The sequence below is a fragment of the Podarcis filfolensis genome (assembly GCF_964270895.1).
Source record: "Podarcis filfolensis genome assembly, chromosome: 6".
In the NCBI taxonomy this organism is placed as follows: Eukaryota; Metazoa; Chordata; class Lepidosauria; order Squamata; family Lacertidae; genus Podarcis; species Podarcis filfolensis.
The window spans coordinates 37613951-37630358 of NC_139609.1; the positions used below are offsets into that span (position 1 = coordinate 37613951).

The 16408-nt window shown below is 45.9% G+C and overlaps 1 protein-coding gene and 2 long non-coding RNA genes across 5 annotated transcripts in view; 1 reads left to right on the forward strand and 2 right to left on the reverse strand.

Annotated features, from left to right (window-relative positions):
• Window positions 1-1186: 1186 nt before the first annotated feature.
• LOC310765758 lies at window positions 1187-4444 on the reverse strand. The gene is made up of 2 exons (XR_014549774.1): window positions 2630-4444; window positions 1187-2058 (listed from the first exon to the last, which is right to left on the reverse strand). It is a non-coding gene; the product is annotated as an uncharacterized lncRNA (long non-coding RNA).
• A 5259-nt stretch (window positions 4445-9703) lies between these two features.
• On the reverse strand, window positions 9704-13429 carry GADD45A (growth arrest and DNA damage inducible alpha). Its single transcript, XM_083621199.1, has 4 exons — window positions 12942-13429; window positions 12186-12287; window positions 11164-11383; window positions 9704-10424 (listed from the first exon to the last, which is right to left on the reverse strand). Exons 1-4 carry the CDS (start codon window positions 12983-12985, stop codon window positions 10311-10313), a joined length of 480 nt encoding a protein of 159 aa, XP_083477325.1. The 5' UTR covers window positions 12986-13429; the 3' UTR covers window positions 9704-10310.
• Window positions 13430-15671: 2242 nt separating this feature from the next.
• Window positions 15672-16408, forward strand: part of LOC310765763 — a 37499-nt gene continuing 36762 nt past the window's right edge. Inside the window, exon 1 of one of the 3 annotated variants that reach the window (XR_014549781.1) lies at window positions 15672-15791. This is a non-coding gene — a long non-coding RNA (uncharacterized lncRNA). Of the gene's footprint in view, window positions 15792-16009; window positions 16216-16408 lie in introns of those variants that run through there. The other 2 variants (XR_014549782.1, XR_014549783.1) reach the window with 2 other exon arrangements.

Genomic DNA, 16408 nt, shown 5'->3' on the forward strand with positions numbered 1-16408 from the left:
GGTCTTGCAGATTTCTGTCTAAAGGCAGATTTGGCCTTTGTTTCTTTTAGTACTTCTCTATAAACTTTCACACTGATTTTGCTTGCCATATACTTCAGTCTGCCCTCTCAAAATGTTTGTTGATAATATTAATTAATTTGACTGCAAATAATCTGTATTTGTGCTACCCATTGCGGTCATTTCACTTGCTACCCGAAACGTAGTTAATGGCTACTTCATCAAGAACCGGGATAACAGGTCCTACGAAACAAATACTCCCGATTACACATTTTGAAATAGCGGCATTCCTTTCTCTGATGGTTTATTTCAAAATATAGGGCAGCTTTTGATTTGTGAGATACCCAGATCTGTCTTTCTAAAGGCTGATTCACACATCCATATTATTACATGGGCAGTCTCGCATTTTCTGTAGGCTTGTTCGCATTGAATCAGTCACGCCAGTACAAGCATGGGTCTGGGTCATGACTTTACTACATACGAAGATCTTTAAAAAGTGTGTCAAATGAGGATGCGGTGTCTTGCCATCTTAATACCCATTCATAGAACTAGTTCACTACCTACAAATCAGTGGGGGAAGCCATAAGTTGTGGTTTTTACCAATTTTTAAAACATACTGATTTGTATGGCTGTGCTGAGATGTGACAGGCACTGAAGCTGTGTCTCCACTACCATGTAATGTGAGTATTGTGTCTGTCTGGCACTTATTCCAAGTAAGCCTCTAGCAGCAACTCCATGTCTATTCAGACATACCTTCTGTGGACCTTGCTACAGATAAGTGCATATAGGGTTGCAGTCTAAATGTGGAGAAGTGCATGGGCACAATTGTTATGTAACTGTTCCCTAAGAGTGTTTGTGTCTTATACTGGACCAAAAGCTGAAAAAAAAATCCTGTCTCAGTGTCTTAAAATGATGCTAGCTCCCTAAAAAATGGAATTAATCCTAGGAATGTTATTCTCCTTACTCCAGAAGCCAAGCTGTTGCAGTTTTTAACTCATTAAATTAATGGAGGATTGTTGTTGTTGTTAAAATAGAAAAAACAAAAATATAGTTTTCGATGCATTAATCAATTTGGTACTTTCATATTAAAATGAAGATGCTATGTCATCATTTGCAATCATTTTTAATTGCTTGCATATTAAGTTTCCACAAACTGTTTTTCCCCCAGTACTGCATACACTGCTACACTGTCACCAGCAACTGCTGCTGTGTATGCTTTACTGGACAATAAATTTGGACACATTCCATTGTTGCAGGCGAGAAATTTATGTTCTGTGCATTGCTCCCTGCCTTCCATTTACACTCCATTTTGCTTGAGATAAGCCATGTCCTTAAACCTTAAAAGCAAAGAATAAAACATGGCACAGTGCCGATAGAACCCATTTAAAATATCTTCAAATTATTCAGTTCCCAAATATGTAAAGCTTAAATGCTGCATTAGTATTGCATACCTGTTGTCACAGCCAGTGCCGGCACTTGCTGACCTAGGCAGCTGGCATGGTTCCAGCTGGACAACCATTCTCTCTGTCAGAAAATTATCAGGCTGGTTAGAGTGAGATTTGCAGGAAAGATGGAAAAGAAGTCTACGGAGGCTGCATTGCCACTGTCCAATGCCTTTCCTATTTTCTAATCTCTCATCTCCACTCCCACCCCCTAGTTTTCCTTATGTATGCCTAGAGGTGCGTATCCCTAGATGCCAGACCCATTTTCTGGGTTTATTGTTTTATCCTTGATATCAATGCAATTATAATCTAAGAGTATTTTAAAACCCTTTTCACGTATTTGGCATGCTCATGTGTTGCAGCACCAGGACAAAATAGCTTGGATCCAAAGGTGCTCTTTCACACATGACAGAAGGTGTTTTGTGCTCTTGGTGGGCACTATTTTATACCTCATGCTAAAGAGTTGCGCAAGAAAAGTGAAATTATGACTGCAATCCTGTACCTGCTTACCTGAGAATAAGCCCCACTAAACTCAATGGGACTTTCTTCTGAGTAGACAGGTATAGGATTGTGCGGTGAGGCTGCAATCCTAGACACACTTGCTGTGGAGTAAGCACCACTTACCGTATTTTTCGCTCTATAGGACACACTTTTATCCCTCCAAAAATTAAGGGGAAATGTGTGTGCGTCCTATAAAGCGAATGCAGGCTGCGCGGCTAAGCCCAAAGCCACAACAGAGAGACGGAGTGCTGCGCAGCGCTCCGTCTTGCTGTTCTAGCTTGGGGATGGCTGCGCAAAGCCTCCGCAGGGCAGCGGGGTGCCTTCACCCCGCTGCTCTGAGGAGGCTTCAAAGGCAGCGCTCCGGGGGCTTCAGGCAGCTATCCGCAAGCCTTCGGAGTGCAGCAGGAGTTCCCGCTGCACTCCGAAGGCTTGCGGATAGCCGCCTGGAGAGCGAGAGGGGTCGGTGCACACCGATCCCTCTTGCTCTCGAGGCTTTGCTTTGCTGGAGAGGCGCTGCACAGTTTTCCCTCTCTGCACAGCGCCCCTTCAGCAAAGTGGGAGGAAAAATGGAAGGGGCTCCTTTTCTCCTGCCCCTTCGCTGAAGGGGCGCTGAGCAGAGAGGGGGAGAATTTTTTCTTTCCTGTTCTTCCCCTCCTATGGTCCAGTGTGTCCTATAGAGTGAAAAATACGGTAATCATAATAGGACTTACTTCTGAATAAGTACATAGGATTGCAGGGCATACCTAAAGCTGATGGTTCTGTTTGGACTAGTGATTGCATGAGAACTGTTCTAGAACTTATCTGTTGGAACACTCTGTGACCTGCCAGCTCTTACAGCACAGAGCTAGTAGCTATTTTACTTCTGCTCACGGTGCTTTGGATCCAAACCAATATTTTCACCAGCAGTGCTTTAGAACTGTATTATACATAATGTATTTTACTAACTGAAGGAGAGTATTAAAAATGTCGTGTTGTAAGGTGCGGGAACACAATTTTAATTAAGCAAAAATTGTGCCAACTTTGCATTCAGAAATGCCTTTTGACTTTCTCTTTAAAACACATGGTTTGAAAACTTTCACCCCAGTATTGGTTTCTTTTTAAGTTTTGGACCATTCATAGTTTTTAGTCACAGAACAGCTGTAAACACAACACCAAAATACAGCTAGCTGCTTCGGGACACTTCTGTCAGATTTTAGATAACTGCTAAATGCATTTTCACATTTTTCCAGCCTTCCAGTAATGGCATATTGAAGAGTCAAAACATGCATACATTGCTTTTTGTGTGTGTAAAGCAAACTTTGCGGTGATGGTTATAATCATAATGCAAAGCGTAGAAAATACTGCCGTCATATGCAATCCCTCTTCTCATTTTCCATTTATTTCTGTGGGGCTTGTATGAGGCTCCTATAGACCACAATGGTGCTTAGATAATTGCACCTACTAGAATTCAACAGGGAAAACTGAACCAACCAAAATAATTACTACTAGACCACTGTGAGGTTTTGAAATTAAAGACTATGATACTTAAACAAGAGTTTTCAACAACTGTACCACTACACTGCATCTTCATGCTTTGATTAGAAATGCCTCAGAAGTAAAATATTACTCCAGTAAACGCTTTGTTTTCTTTTTTGTTGTAATCTGCTTACTTCTTACAGGCACACTTCTTCTCTGGTTTTTCTTTGAATTGCTTTCACAAAATATTGCTTGTATTATCTTTGTAATCTTAGATTGACAAGAATAATACTATGATTTGCCTTTGGGGCGGGGGGTGGAAAAGGATTTGTGAAATTATTTTACTAGAGCTAATTTGTTTTGGTTTTTTGCCTTTCACAAGCAATCGTTCTCTAATAAGATTGCATACCTTGTGCATCTGCATACAACCTGATATTTTCTTTAAAAATGGCTTCCAGTTGCCATTATTAGAGGGGTTAAAAAAAACAACAACCCTGCAATTAAGATACTTGTTCACAATTAAAATAGTACCATGGATATGAAACACTTTAATTAAACATCACTTCTTTTCATACGGTTCTCTGTTTTTCATTGTAGTTCAGTTGACTTCAGTTATGCTGGTGGTGACCTGCCTGTGAAGGTAGCATCGTATTCTAAGACTGCTGGTGTAACACTGTGTTGTGGCATTGTGCTGCAGCTTATCAGTTGGGAGGGCTGGGGAGTGTGGCTTTCTGTGTTGTGCATTAAGGCCAAATAAGGCCAGTGGAGTTGTGAGTTCAGAATCCCGTGTTCCACTGGACTTCTACAAATTTGACCTGTCGTTTGCTTTGAATCCATGAGATTCAAATCTCAAAAGAGTCCTTCTGGCTAAAAGGGAAGCTGGTTTCTGTTCCTCAGAGCACATCCTTCCAAGTTCAGCCCCTTTATGCAGACTCCCGGAAGAAAGAGCCACATTTGCAATCTGTGTTCCTGAAAGTGCAGTGAACAGGAGGGAAAAATGGCTGAGTGACATAAAAAGGCCTAGAGCAAAATGAGTGTCATACACAGGAAGGAGCAGCTGCCTCTATGAGGTTACTGTGTCCTCACTCAGGTAACTGACCTATTCTTCAAGGTGGCTCATTTTGCTCCAGCCATCTCCATCCCATCAACTTAACTCACTCTCTCGTGTTAATAGATTTTGTGATTATGTCCCATGCATTCATCAGTACATACCTGGATTTCACTTCTGTGTTTTGCAGCAGGACTGCTTGATTCAGGGAGACTTTGAGTTGCTTGGGCCTCCACATAGTCATTCTTTATGAATGTTCCAGATTTACACCTGGTGGCAGTAAACTCAGTGCGCCTCCTTCAATTCTATGTGCTCAACATGAAGACATGGTGACTAACAAGTGGAAGGAGAGGAGTGATGCTCACCATCCGAAAAACAGAAGTGCAACTGACACAGACAGTTTTTATTGAACAGCATCAGTGATGGAGTGAGTGCTGACAGCACCACATGGGGAATGGGATTGTCACCTTGCTGTTTCTCCAGAGCGTCTGTGCCTGAGAAAGCCGCTTGCCAAAGGAGCAACAGGTTCAGCTTTCCCATTCACTGTCTTCTTGTGCTGGGTCCCAATGTACCTGGCACACTGCTGCCTGTCAAGCTCTCTAGAAAGTCACTGAGCCCTGAGAAGATAAACACCACCCCCACGCAAGGGAGCATTTGCTTCCCCACTGGCGGTTGCTGCTGCTGAAAGCTTCACACGCAGTCTGCATGAAACTGGATGTGGAATTTCCTTCCATCTGTGCGTGTTGGTTGTCCACCTAGTTTGTGGGAAAACAAAATCCTTCGGGGTTAGTAATGGCCAGCAGGTAGAAACTGCAACAAATCCATCTTCTGACGTCTGGTTAAATGATCCACTTCTTACTCCCGTCGATAGCCTCCTGGTGTCAACATTGAAGCTCTACCTGTTGAGCAGGCTGATATGGGCATTCAATAGTTTCTTATTCAACCTAGAGAGTTTGCCTGTGGTTGCTGTTCTGCTCGGTGTGCCTGCCTCTGGTCCAGCAAGAAAGAATGGGTCGTGGACAGCAGTGGTAATCAGTGGAGTGGAATACATGCCGTCCACTAGCAAAAGTTGCAGGCATTCCATTGCTTTCACCAGTGCACGAAGGGAGCTCACCTGGATTTTGGCAGTCTGCAGCCTAGAGGTCCCTTCTTACATTGCATATATTTCCATGTGAAGGCTCCTGCTGCAGCCTGTTGTGTAAAAAAGGCTTGTTAAGCTAGCACACCCTTTCCCCTGCTCTCAAGGCAGTAGGAGGCAATTCTCTCTGACTGAATAATCTGCTTGCTCATCACTGTGCATGGGGAGAGTTGGGATGAATGACGAAGCTGCAGAAGTCTTCTGAAAAAGCAAGTAGTGTTCATTTGCCCTTCCTATCTATTTTTTGCCTCCCTGGTTATGGCATATTTGTAAATTTCATCCAGAGAATGCATGCCATATACCACTCATCTATGTTTTGTGCATGCTGCTTTAACATGTTTCAAGTGACACTGCGTGGCACAATTAGACACGCCTACAGAAAGATTCAAGGGCATTCTCCACCTGCAGCATTCCTAATGTGTACAGAGCTCCAGTTGTGTGTGCATAGAGGATAAGATGGTCAAAGTTGATACCTTTCAGGTTTTCGTTTCGGCAGTTTCAAGTGATGACTTAGCAAACTAGTTTTCAAGTTTTTGCAGCTACACACATACTTTAGCTTCAGTTTCATCAGCAGTTAGTCATAGTTCTTTAACTGCGTGCAGGATTCCCGGCCATCTGGTTCCATCCATCTGGCATATGCTGCTGAGCAGTCTCCATTCCATTCCTTTCATTCAGGCATGCAGCATTCCATACCAGCAATCCTTGAATGATGGCTCTCTTACTTACTACCAGCTTTAAAAATAAATAAATTAAGTTTCACATAATTATTTTAATGAGCAGCATTTCTGCCTCTAAATTTTTAAGATTAAAATACAGTGGGAAAATATTTTTGGAAGCCCAGTATGCCTTAATTGTATATATTTCAGTGTCAAACTGATACTTAAAACTGCATGCAAAGCAGCAATTCAAGGTTTCAAGGGACAGTATCATGTTTCAAATAATTGCATGCTTTCTTTCACTGCTAATTTTTTGTTGTTCTTTGTGCTGCAGTTTGTGCTTTTGCTTCTTCTTTCCTTCAAGGCTCAATAGCTTAGGGTAAGCTGATGAGTGATGTATGCTTTTTTTATCCCCGTTTTCTAGCTCCCAATAACATTATTTTTGACATATCACTAATGCTTTCTTTGCTCTGTGTGGGCATTGAGTACTGACCAGGTTCACAACAACATCCCTTGCACCTAAGTCTGGCCTTAGTGCAGCATAACTTCCTTGTTCGGTGCAGCATCCGAACCTGTGCAAGAGTGGTATGATAATCAGCTCTATTGTATCATTGTATGGGACACTTGTGTGAGATACTCCTTTATGAAACACGTTGCCCAAGGAAAGATTTGCACAATTAGGCTGCTTCCGCGTGTCCCATTTGCACAGGGTGGGGAACCTGTGTGCCCTCCAGATGGGACAGAAATAGCCTAGCTTCAGTTGTCTGCGCTAAGTTGTATTACTGCAATGCATTGTCCAAGGGGCTGCCTTCGAAAACAGCTTGGAAACTGCAGCTGATGCAGAACTCAGCAACCAGATTGCTGACTGGGGCAAGACTGTCTCCTGCCTCAACTTGCACTGGATGCTAATTAGTTTCCAGGCTCAATCCAAAGTCCTGGTTTTGACCTATGACACCTTCCGCAGGCCAGGAGTCTCAATACCTCAAGGACTGCCTCTCTCCACATGAACCAACCCAGACACACTGTTGTGTACTCTATCCAAGGGAAGTGCTGAGAGTGGCGACATGGGAGCAGGCCTTTTAAGTGGTGGCCCCTTGCTTGTGGGACGCTCTCCCCAGGGAAGCACACCTAGCACCATCCATATCTGTCCTTGGGCACAAGGCAAAACCTTCTTTACCCAGGTTTTTGGGGAGGGTGCCCATCTTTTAAGTGGGGCGGGTATCTCACGTTCTTTTAAGTATATTTTGGGATGAGTGTTTTCATTTTTGTTCATTTATACCTTATTTTAATGTCTTTGTTATTTCTATTTTTATTGTGTAAGTCACTTTGAGCCACTGGGGTGCAAAAAATAATAAGGTGAGTATTAAATAACAAGAGCAACGGTTACTAGGCTGCCACTCCCATCATACTGACCCACAGCCGCGCTGGCTGAGACTGATGAGAAATGGTAGTCCCAACATCTGCAGGATTACAAGTTGCCCTTTAAATGTAGTTGCCGCAGCCTAGGAAAAAGCTAAGATCCGGACATGTTCTCTGGAGTATATACTGCAATGTATGAGAGCACTATAAGGCATCTGCTACGGGGGCAGCTGTACCATTACTCAGGATGTAGGTAGTCTCCAGCAGATACTGGATTATGGGATGCCTTTAAGAGAGTTTCTACCTCATACATGAAAATGCATTGGGCTGTATCTGGTCTTGTATTGAATACAAAGAGCATCTGCAGCTTTTATAAATGTGATGGTTTAGCCTTTAAAGTCCCTGGTGAGTGCTCATGCCCAGAAAATTGTAAATTTGATTTCCTGCTCACTGACCTTCACAATGTGCCCTGACCTCTCTTTGTTTACAACCCTTTTTCCAGAATATTTCCATTTACTTTCAAAAGCTTCTGCAAAAGTGTTTGCCTTTCTTTTGCTTCTCATGTGTATATACTTAGGCAGTGCCCTCTTCAAAACATATCTCTTGTGCATAATACAAGCAGCTCAATGGGTCTTTCCTAACAACCTGTAAAAATGAAATCATAATGTATGTAGCTATTGGGATGGTTTTCAACTGGCCTGATCTCTATGAAAAAGTTATGCGATGTAGCTTACTGAGTTTGGTGCATGCCATTCCCTAGATTCCACTCAATTTTGAAAATATCTTTCCCGATTCAGCTAGCTACGGTAATCTTTTTAAGACATTTATCAAGTGGCATTTCTCTTTCAAATATCATCCACCCTAGGAGACTTTCAGAGAACATTTTGCAATTTGATTTGTTGCAGATCTTAAATACCATATTTTTCGTCCCATAGGACGTTCCGTCCCATAGGACGCACCTAGTTTTTTGGGGGGGAAATAAAGGGGAAAAAAATTCCCTTTATTTCCCCCCCAAAACCAGGTCGGGGAAACCGAACCAGGTCGAGGAACAGCGGGATGGTGGCGCTGCGCCTCCGTGCTGTCCCCCGAGCTTGTGGGGCTGGCCGATGTCTGCCCGGCGCGCTCTGCTTCAGCGTGCCCTGCCCGCCGGGCGGCAGGCTGCTATCCGCAGTGTGGGGAGCCCTGCGCGGAACTCCTGCAGGGTTCCCCACGCTGCGGATGTCTGCCCGGCGCGAGGGGCGCTCTGCTTCAGGGCGCTCCTCGCGCCGGGCGGCAGGCTGCTATCCGCAGTGTGGGGAGCCCTGCGGGGAACTCCTGCACGGCTCCCCACGCTGCGGATGTCTGCCCGGCGCGAGGGGTGCTCTGCTTCAGGGCGTCCTTCGCGCCGGGCGGCAGGCTGCTATCCGCAGCCTAGACAGCCCTGCGGGAACTCCTGCAGGGCTGCCTAGGCTGCGGATGTCTTCCTGAAGCGTGAGAGGGGTCGGTGCGCACCGACCCCTCTTGCTCTCCAAGCTTCAGTGAAAGCCTGCATTCGCCCCATAGGACGCACACACATTTCCCCTTCATTTTTGGAGGGGAAAAAGTGCGTCCTATAGGGTGAAAAATACGGTAATAATTGGCCCTTCATAGATGTTTAGGTCCTTTAATCAGAAATGTGCCTTTATTGCACACAACGTACATTTCCCCAGCATTCCAGCGATGCCACATTTTTATTTTTTCCAGATATGCTGTGTAAAGAGTTATCTGGGAAAATACATTTCCTTAAAATAATCCATTTGCTCTGACCATATACAGCTGAAGAGTGTCAAGAGGCACCATTTAGCTACTTCCTGGGGCACAGGTAGTGGCAACTTCTTCCCCCAATGTCCACACAAATTCTTTCATTTTGTTTGTGAATTGTTCATCTTTTGTGTAGGAGTGGCCATCCAGTTCATGATAATGAACATCTAGGACCTTTCCTGCCAAGTACACCCAGCGCTCTGTGTGCAATGTCCTAGAGGCATGGTTCTAGATCAGCATGATCCTGGCATTTGCAGTTATCAGCTTTCCAAGAACTGCTTTGCCAAAACCAACTCCTTCTGCTCTCTTACAAAAGCAAAAACACTGATTTGCCATAGCTTTGAAAATTTTATTTCAGCGAACACAGTCCAGTTTCAAACAATTTATTAAAATATAGCAGTTCAAACATTTTTAATACAAGGGGTGCAAGCAGGATTGCTCTTGAAAATCCCAAGCATAAATAAATCTTTCATCGGTATCATAAAATAAGTTAATATTTCTTAGAATAAAAACTTAAGAAATCAAGCATGTTGGAACAAAAGATTTAAGAATAATTAACCCTTTTAGCTCTTACAAGTGAAAGGTATTTAAAAACGGAAACTAAAAGTTGCTCTTCTACAACTCCAACAAAGCACATTTGGTGTGTTCTGAAAGGAAATCGGCACACTGTTTTTGCAACCTTCTTGCAGAACTCAGACTTCCTCCACAAGGACTTCCTATTGCTCCCCCAACATAGCTCTGCTTCAGGTCCATCATCTTCCAACAGCAAAGTCAAATGTCTCTCCTTTTCTCACAACATGTAGTTCAACCTCAACTTGACATCAGTTACTGTAATCCTTGTGTCAGGCTGGGAAATTGCTTCCTGAGCAAGCTACTAAAGTATTTTGAAACTTCAGTGCAATTTTTCTGTTCAATTCAGCTTCATCCATATGCTGTCATCGTTCAGGAAGGTTAATCACTGGAACCCACTGGTCCATGTAGCGGCTTTCCCGGCAAAAGCAAATCAGCTGACTTAAGGCTGGATCCTTCCATTGAGAGGCATGTGGATTCTGAAAGGGGGAGAAAAGGGAAAAGGATCATTGTCAGCATGAAATAAAATTAAATTATACTGCTAACAGTAAAAGAGACCAAATATAAATGATCTGTGTAAATTTTGAGTTTGTAGCACATTCAACAGGGTATTTTGGAATTAATTATTTCTTTAAAACCAGTAAAAGAAAGATCATTTTCCAAAAACAAACCAATGTTCATGTGCTATGGTTAACAAGCCCACAATTCCCATTCAATTGGGTGAATTGAGTAACAGTGACGGAGTATTTTCATCACAGCTCAGCTGAGTTATCTAATAATGACCTCTGAGCCAATTAGTAATAAGGAAAGACAAATATAGACAGGGAGTTCCTGTAGAAAGTGACTCATGGGGTTGTTTTCTCCTGCCGACAGCAGGATGAAACATGCTTGAACATGTCTTTGCCTCGAAAATCCCTATGAGCAAAGTAGGAAGCGTGGTATGATTTGTGCAGGGGAAAAGGTTAGTGAAGGAGGTCATGCTGATCTTTCCTTCAAACCACAGAGGCAGAGGTGCACCAGTGCAAGGACACTGAAGAAACCACTACAGTTTTTGTTTTAAGCCAGAGTGAGATTACAGTATTTAGACAGATTTTTACAATTTGCAATTCAGCTTCTTTCAAAGAAATGCTGTACAGTCCAGAAGGAGACTCTGAAGCAACAGTGAGGTCATGCTGGCTGCCCTCTATGCCCAACATGTTAATGAAACACAGCACTTACTGTCACAAGCACACAGTGCAGGTCTGCAGGCTGCTCGCCCCCTCCACTCGCCCCCAAGAGCAGCAGCTCCGCTAGCCGGCTTGGGTTGCTCACTCGGAGTATGTTAATGTCATTCTCACAACAGAAAGCTTGGATCAGGGTGAAGTGAATTTGTAGCGCAACATCCTGGTTGTCTTCCTCATCGGCTGCCAGCAGACAAAGCACCACATTATCTGGATCCCTGGAGGGATAAAACAATGCCAACTAAGTTAGTCACAGCCCCAACAAACAATGATGCATTTTTCAATGACATAAGGGAGACAAAACAGGAACCCAAGTCACAGGGCATATGAACACATGGTAACGCGACTGTCTATATACTATACACCGGGGGGGGGGTCCTATTATGTTATTTTCTATGAACTGTACTCAGCTAAATTTCACTCACCACTGAAATCAATGAACATGATTATTATATGTATTTCAAGTCAAAATTCATTGGCTATCACCCAATGTGGTTGACCTTTCACACCCTGGATTTTAAGAGCTGAATTTTCAAGGGCTATGTATCTACAACTAAGGTCTGTGGAGCAAGGGGGAGGGTTTTTGTTGCACTTTCTCCCCCCCCACACACACACACAAAGGGGGAAGGGAACCCGATTACATTTCAGCCCCGAACTAAAGGGGACGGGCACATTTTCAAAACCGCTGTTCAGCAGTTCCCATTGTGTCAACTGTCAACTGGGTGCTTGGAACTCTGGCATTGTGGGTAAAAGGGGGAGAGGTTTTTTTCTGAAATCTGCCCCACAGAAGACAAACTGTGCCTAAGTGGGGGCAGTTATGCATGATGGGTGATTAAGCATTCAATGTCCACACAGCTGCCCGGAAGTTTTCCTATCTGCACAGTGCAAGTTTGCCTCTTAACTGACCTAGTGTTTCCTCAGAAAAGTCCTCAGGCACAGCTGCCCTAAGAGAGGTGGGAGGACCTGCTTTTTGTTACTCATCAATACAAAAGGGCACCAGAAAGCCAGTTTCTCACTTACACGTTGAGCAGCTTGGCAGCCTCATACACTCCGATGGTGATGCTTCTCTGAGTCAGGGCTTTGCTCAGGACTTCCTCCAGGGCATCCCCTACCTTCTCCATGCTGATGGCATCCGAAGAAAAAATAAAAGGGGGGGAGCAGCGAGAGGCTCTAATTAGCGCTTTTATTTAAATAAAACACACCAAACAAATCCAAAGGGGGGGGGGAATGGATCACCTTGCCTTAAGTAGCGCCGCCCCCGCCAGCCCACATTCCCTCCTGGCGCCCTCATGCCCTGCAAAACTGAGGGGAAGCTGAGCTGGAAACTCCCCTGAATGGGATCTGTTCAGAAATAAGCGGGAGCCAAGTGCTCCCACAGGAAAATCGCTTCCAAGCGCAGGTTATTTGGAGTTAAAGGTGCGCTTGCTTATCCTGTCAGGAAAAAGAAAAGAAGGGAAAAAAGCTACAACCCGCCACGCCTCTCTCTCTCTCTCTGACACACGCACACTCTCTCGACTCCCGGTTTTCTTCCTTACGCGCGGATCTACTTTCTTCCGCAGATCCCCTCCAGGCAAATTTATTTTTTTGCACCAGAGCATTTTTTTCTCCCTCCCCGCCACCGGTCCCAGCTGTGAGGCGACTGGCGGGCGCGGCGGCGAGCTGGGCGACCCTGTGCTGCCTGGATCCGGAGAGCTTAGCGAAATCTGCAGCAGGCAAACTCCTGTCCCTCCAACCTCCACACCGCCACGCACCACTGCAGCTGCTGCCACCGCGTACCTTCCGAAAGTCTGGTGCTCCCCAGCGAGCTCCTCCAGAGTCATATTGCAGCTGCAGATCCCTGCAAAGAAACCAATCCAACGGGGGGAACGGGAGAGGCAGCCTTCAATCCTCCTCCTCCTCGCCCTGCGCCCTTTGCCTTGCTTCTCGGCTCCTCCGGCTGCCCTCAGGGGAATCCGCGGTAAGTGTCCCTCCAGTAAGTCAAATCCTCAGGGCGGCGGCGGCGGCGGCGGCGGCGGCGCTGGCGCTGCTTTGCTTCTGCCCTTCGCCTTTCTCGCCCACCCGGGCACTTGCAGCCCCTGCTGCTCAGGCTCTTCGCGCACTTCCCCGCTCCTCCCTCTCCCCACACGGCGCTGCCACTCTGAGGGACAAAGGGCTCCCCGGGCCGGAGTTATCCTGCCAACCCCCAGCCAACCGTCTCCCGGCTCGTTTGCATGCGGCCACCCTATTGGGGCATGCAAATGAGCCGGGGCGTTCGACTTGGGGCCACCCTTGGGGGGGGGGGGAAGAGAGAGAGAGAGAGAGATCCAGGCTGGGAAAGCTGGGTCAGTAACTTTCCCTGCCCTCGCCCGGCGCTGATTGGCAGAGGGAAGAAGTTTTGAGGGGCGGAGTTTGCTGCGGGTGCCTGGTTGCTCTCCCGCCTCAGCTGTTTTTTCTTTGCTGGTTGCATATTCCCCCCCTCCCTCCCTCTCTCTCTTTGTTTTGAGAAAGGGGAGGGGGGATCGCGCGCGGGCTTCTGTTTGTGGGCTTAATGCTCTGCAGATCACCCCTGACAATAAATAGTTGTTAGTAAGCAAAGTTGCAAAAGCCAGGAGGGAGCGGGCTCGCAGCAGCGGCTGTTTTAACTCGATCGGCGCCTGGTGCTCGTGTAGATAGGGGAATCGCCACCCCGGAATGAGTCCTGTTTCCCCGCTTGCTGCTGCTGTTTTCCAGCTCCTAAGGACACTGTGGGTTGTTAGGATGGCACGCACGGCAGAATTTTATAGGCGCGTTTAATTAGACAGGTTGCGGGGATTTGAGTTTCGGGCTCTTGTTTCTTAAGCGGGCAGTGATCTGTGTGACCTTTGGGTCGTAAGATGCAGCTTGATTTAAATGGGGAGGAGCTGGCCGCTTGCTCAAGATCCGGGATGGGGAACTTGCCCTCGGGTGGTGTTGGGCTCCTGCTCCCGCCTCTCCCAGCTTCGGGGTGTTGGGAGCTGAGCAAAACGCCCAGAGAGTACCACGGGTACTTACACTTACACCCCAGCCCGCCTACCTACTGTAGAGGTGAATGTCAGGGAAGCAAACCGCTTTAGCCTATGGAGAATTGTGCTTACGCTGCAGTTTTCCAAGTGTGTGAGGCAAGTGACATTGAGGTAACCAAGCTTTGGAAGAGGCAGGGCGGCCTCCTCTTGCCTCAGCTTTGTCTCGGGTCAGCTGAGGCCTTTGCACTATCACTCGATGACAGCTGCCCCAAGTGAGGTATTGCATGTGTGAAGAGTGAGCCATCAAAGATAAAGCACTGCGACCACACCTTCCACAGACTAAAAGGCATTGGTAGCCGTAGGTCTGCTCCGAGGGCTTCTCCACACTTAACTTTTCCACTGCTGTTTCCAGGAAGATTTCTGCACTCCCCCCCACCTCCCCAAGCTTTCTTGCTCCGGTGGACCATGCCTGACAAGGGTGCCAACTTGAATAAAATATTGGGGGGCAGGGGAGTTCAACCCCACCCTGCATAATCACAAGATGTGGCACATACACACCATTTAAATGGCAATGCCCATCAACTTGGGGGGGCACCCCCTCAAATATTTTATTTGGAGGCCAGGCAAGGGACCTCAGCCCCTAGGAGTTGGCTCCCAAGATGCCCGAAAAGAGCAGAGAAAAGTTAAGTGTGGATAACCCCTATGTTGGGGACAACCCAATGCAGTTCAGTCTATACCATTAGCTTTTTCAGCTGCCTGATAAAAGGGAACATGAACAACATGTACCGCTTCACTCAGTGAGAGAGGCCAGCCCCACTTGGCAGAATTCCTCTTGCCCCACCTCCCCACACCTTTGCATGTTTGCAATGTGTGTAAAAGGGCTCTCCCCTGGATACTGGTATATGTGGGTGGAGCTGCAAGCAATGAGGGGCCACGATTGGGCCAGAGTCCAACTCTGGGTGGAGGAGTTTTACCTGCACACACCAGTATCTGGAGAGAGCCGTTTCCCACACTGTTTGAATGTGTAGGCAGTAGAGGGGCAACCCAGCAGTGAAGCACCAGTGCAGCCCCCAGCCCCCCCTCCACCAGTGTTTTGCCACATGGGGAGGGTTGTGTGAACACCATAAGTTAAATACATGCATGCATGAACCAATCCTGATTGTACAAATAACATTTTTCTTTATTTCTTGCATTTCTACCCCATATTTCCTGCAAGGAGCTCAAGGTTCTCTCCCTCCTCATTCTATCCTCACAGCAACCCTGTGGTGTAGGTCTGGCTGAGAGACTATGACTGGTGCAAGGTCATCCAACGAGTTTCATGACTGAGCAGGATTTCGAACTCTGGCCTCCCAGGTCCTAGTCCAATGCTCTAACCACTAAACCAAATATTATAGTTCTATACACTGGGGTCGGGGGGGCGGCGGCAGCGGGATGAGAGCAGCTATTTAAGATCTGTCAGCAGATCTTCAAAAGACTGATAAGGCAAAAGCACGTTCCCTTATTCTTCCCAGCAAGCACTCTGAAGCAGAATGAAAACCCACAGTTCAATAGTAATGCCAAGGAATTATTTTTTTTTACACAAACTGTGTGAAAAATATGTTTTATTCAATCATTCGGTGCAGGAGAAGTGGAGAATAAGAACCAAACAGGACAAAATAATCATGAAGTACGCATTCTTCGTTCCCTTCCCTAATTTACATTCTTCACATTTCACACTGTTAACTGGGGTTGGTGTGGATCTATATGCATAAATGCACGTGGTTTCAACAGATAATTTTGCAAGTTAATGACAAAATATGCAGGTTGGCTTGGTGTAAAAGAATTCTCCTCTCCCATCCCTTTTGCATTCAGGCCAATGAGGAAAGCTTCTGGTCTGATTGACAATCAAGTGAAGCATTGAAGAGTCCTCCTCTCCAATTGAAAGGCCTATAAAGGGGAGGAGTTTCCTGCTTCCTATTTTCTTCCTAATGATATTACTGTTGTTGGCCAGAATCTAATCACCTCACATGGAGGTCACAGGTGATTGTTTTTCGAAGGCACCCATTCCATGAGGTGCCTAACGCAGGCACAGAGCGTTCCCATGTGACTAGGTGAAACCAAGAGTAAAACACATTTCAAACATTACAGCTTCCATGTTGAGAAGAAGCTAATGTGACTTTTGTTCTTGTTACTAAATCCCTCATGGAGGCCTTGAGGTCTGAGGCGGCGGTTAGGCCCGGTTCATTTCAAAAAGGAGCTGCATCCGAGGAGATGGTTCCATGTAGAACATTGTTTGTGTGAATT

What these genes read in the sequence shown, in the direction of transcription:
- GADD45A (XM_083621199.1), bottom strand. Translation starts at nt 12,985, where the DNA reads ATGACTCTGGAGGAGCTCGCTGGGGAGCACCAGACTTTCGGAAG. An exon ending in GAGCACCAGACTTTCGGAAG is followed by an intron (nt 12,288 to 12,941) that starts GTACGCGGTGGC and finishes GGATGCCATCAG; the next exon opens with CATGGAGAAGGTAGGGGATG. An exon ending in GCTGCCAAGCTGCTCAACGT is followed by an intron (nt 11,384 to 12,185) that starts GTAAGTGAGAAA and finishes TTATCCCTCCAG; the next exon opens with GGATCCAGATAATGTGGTGC.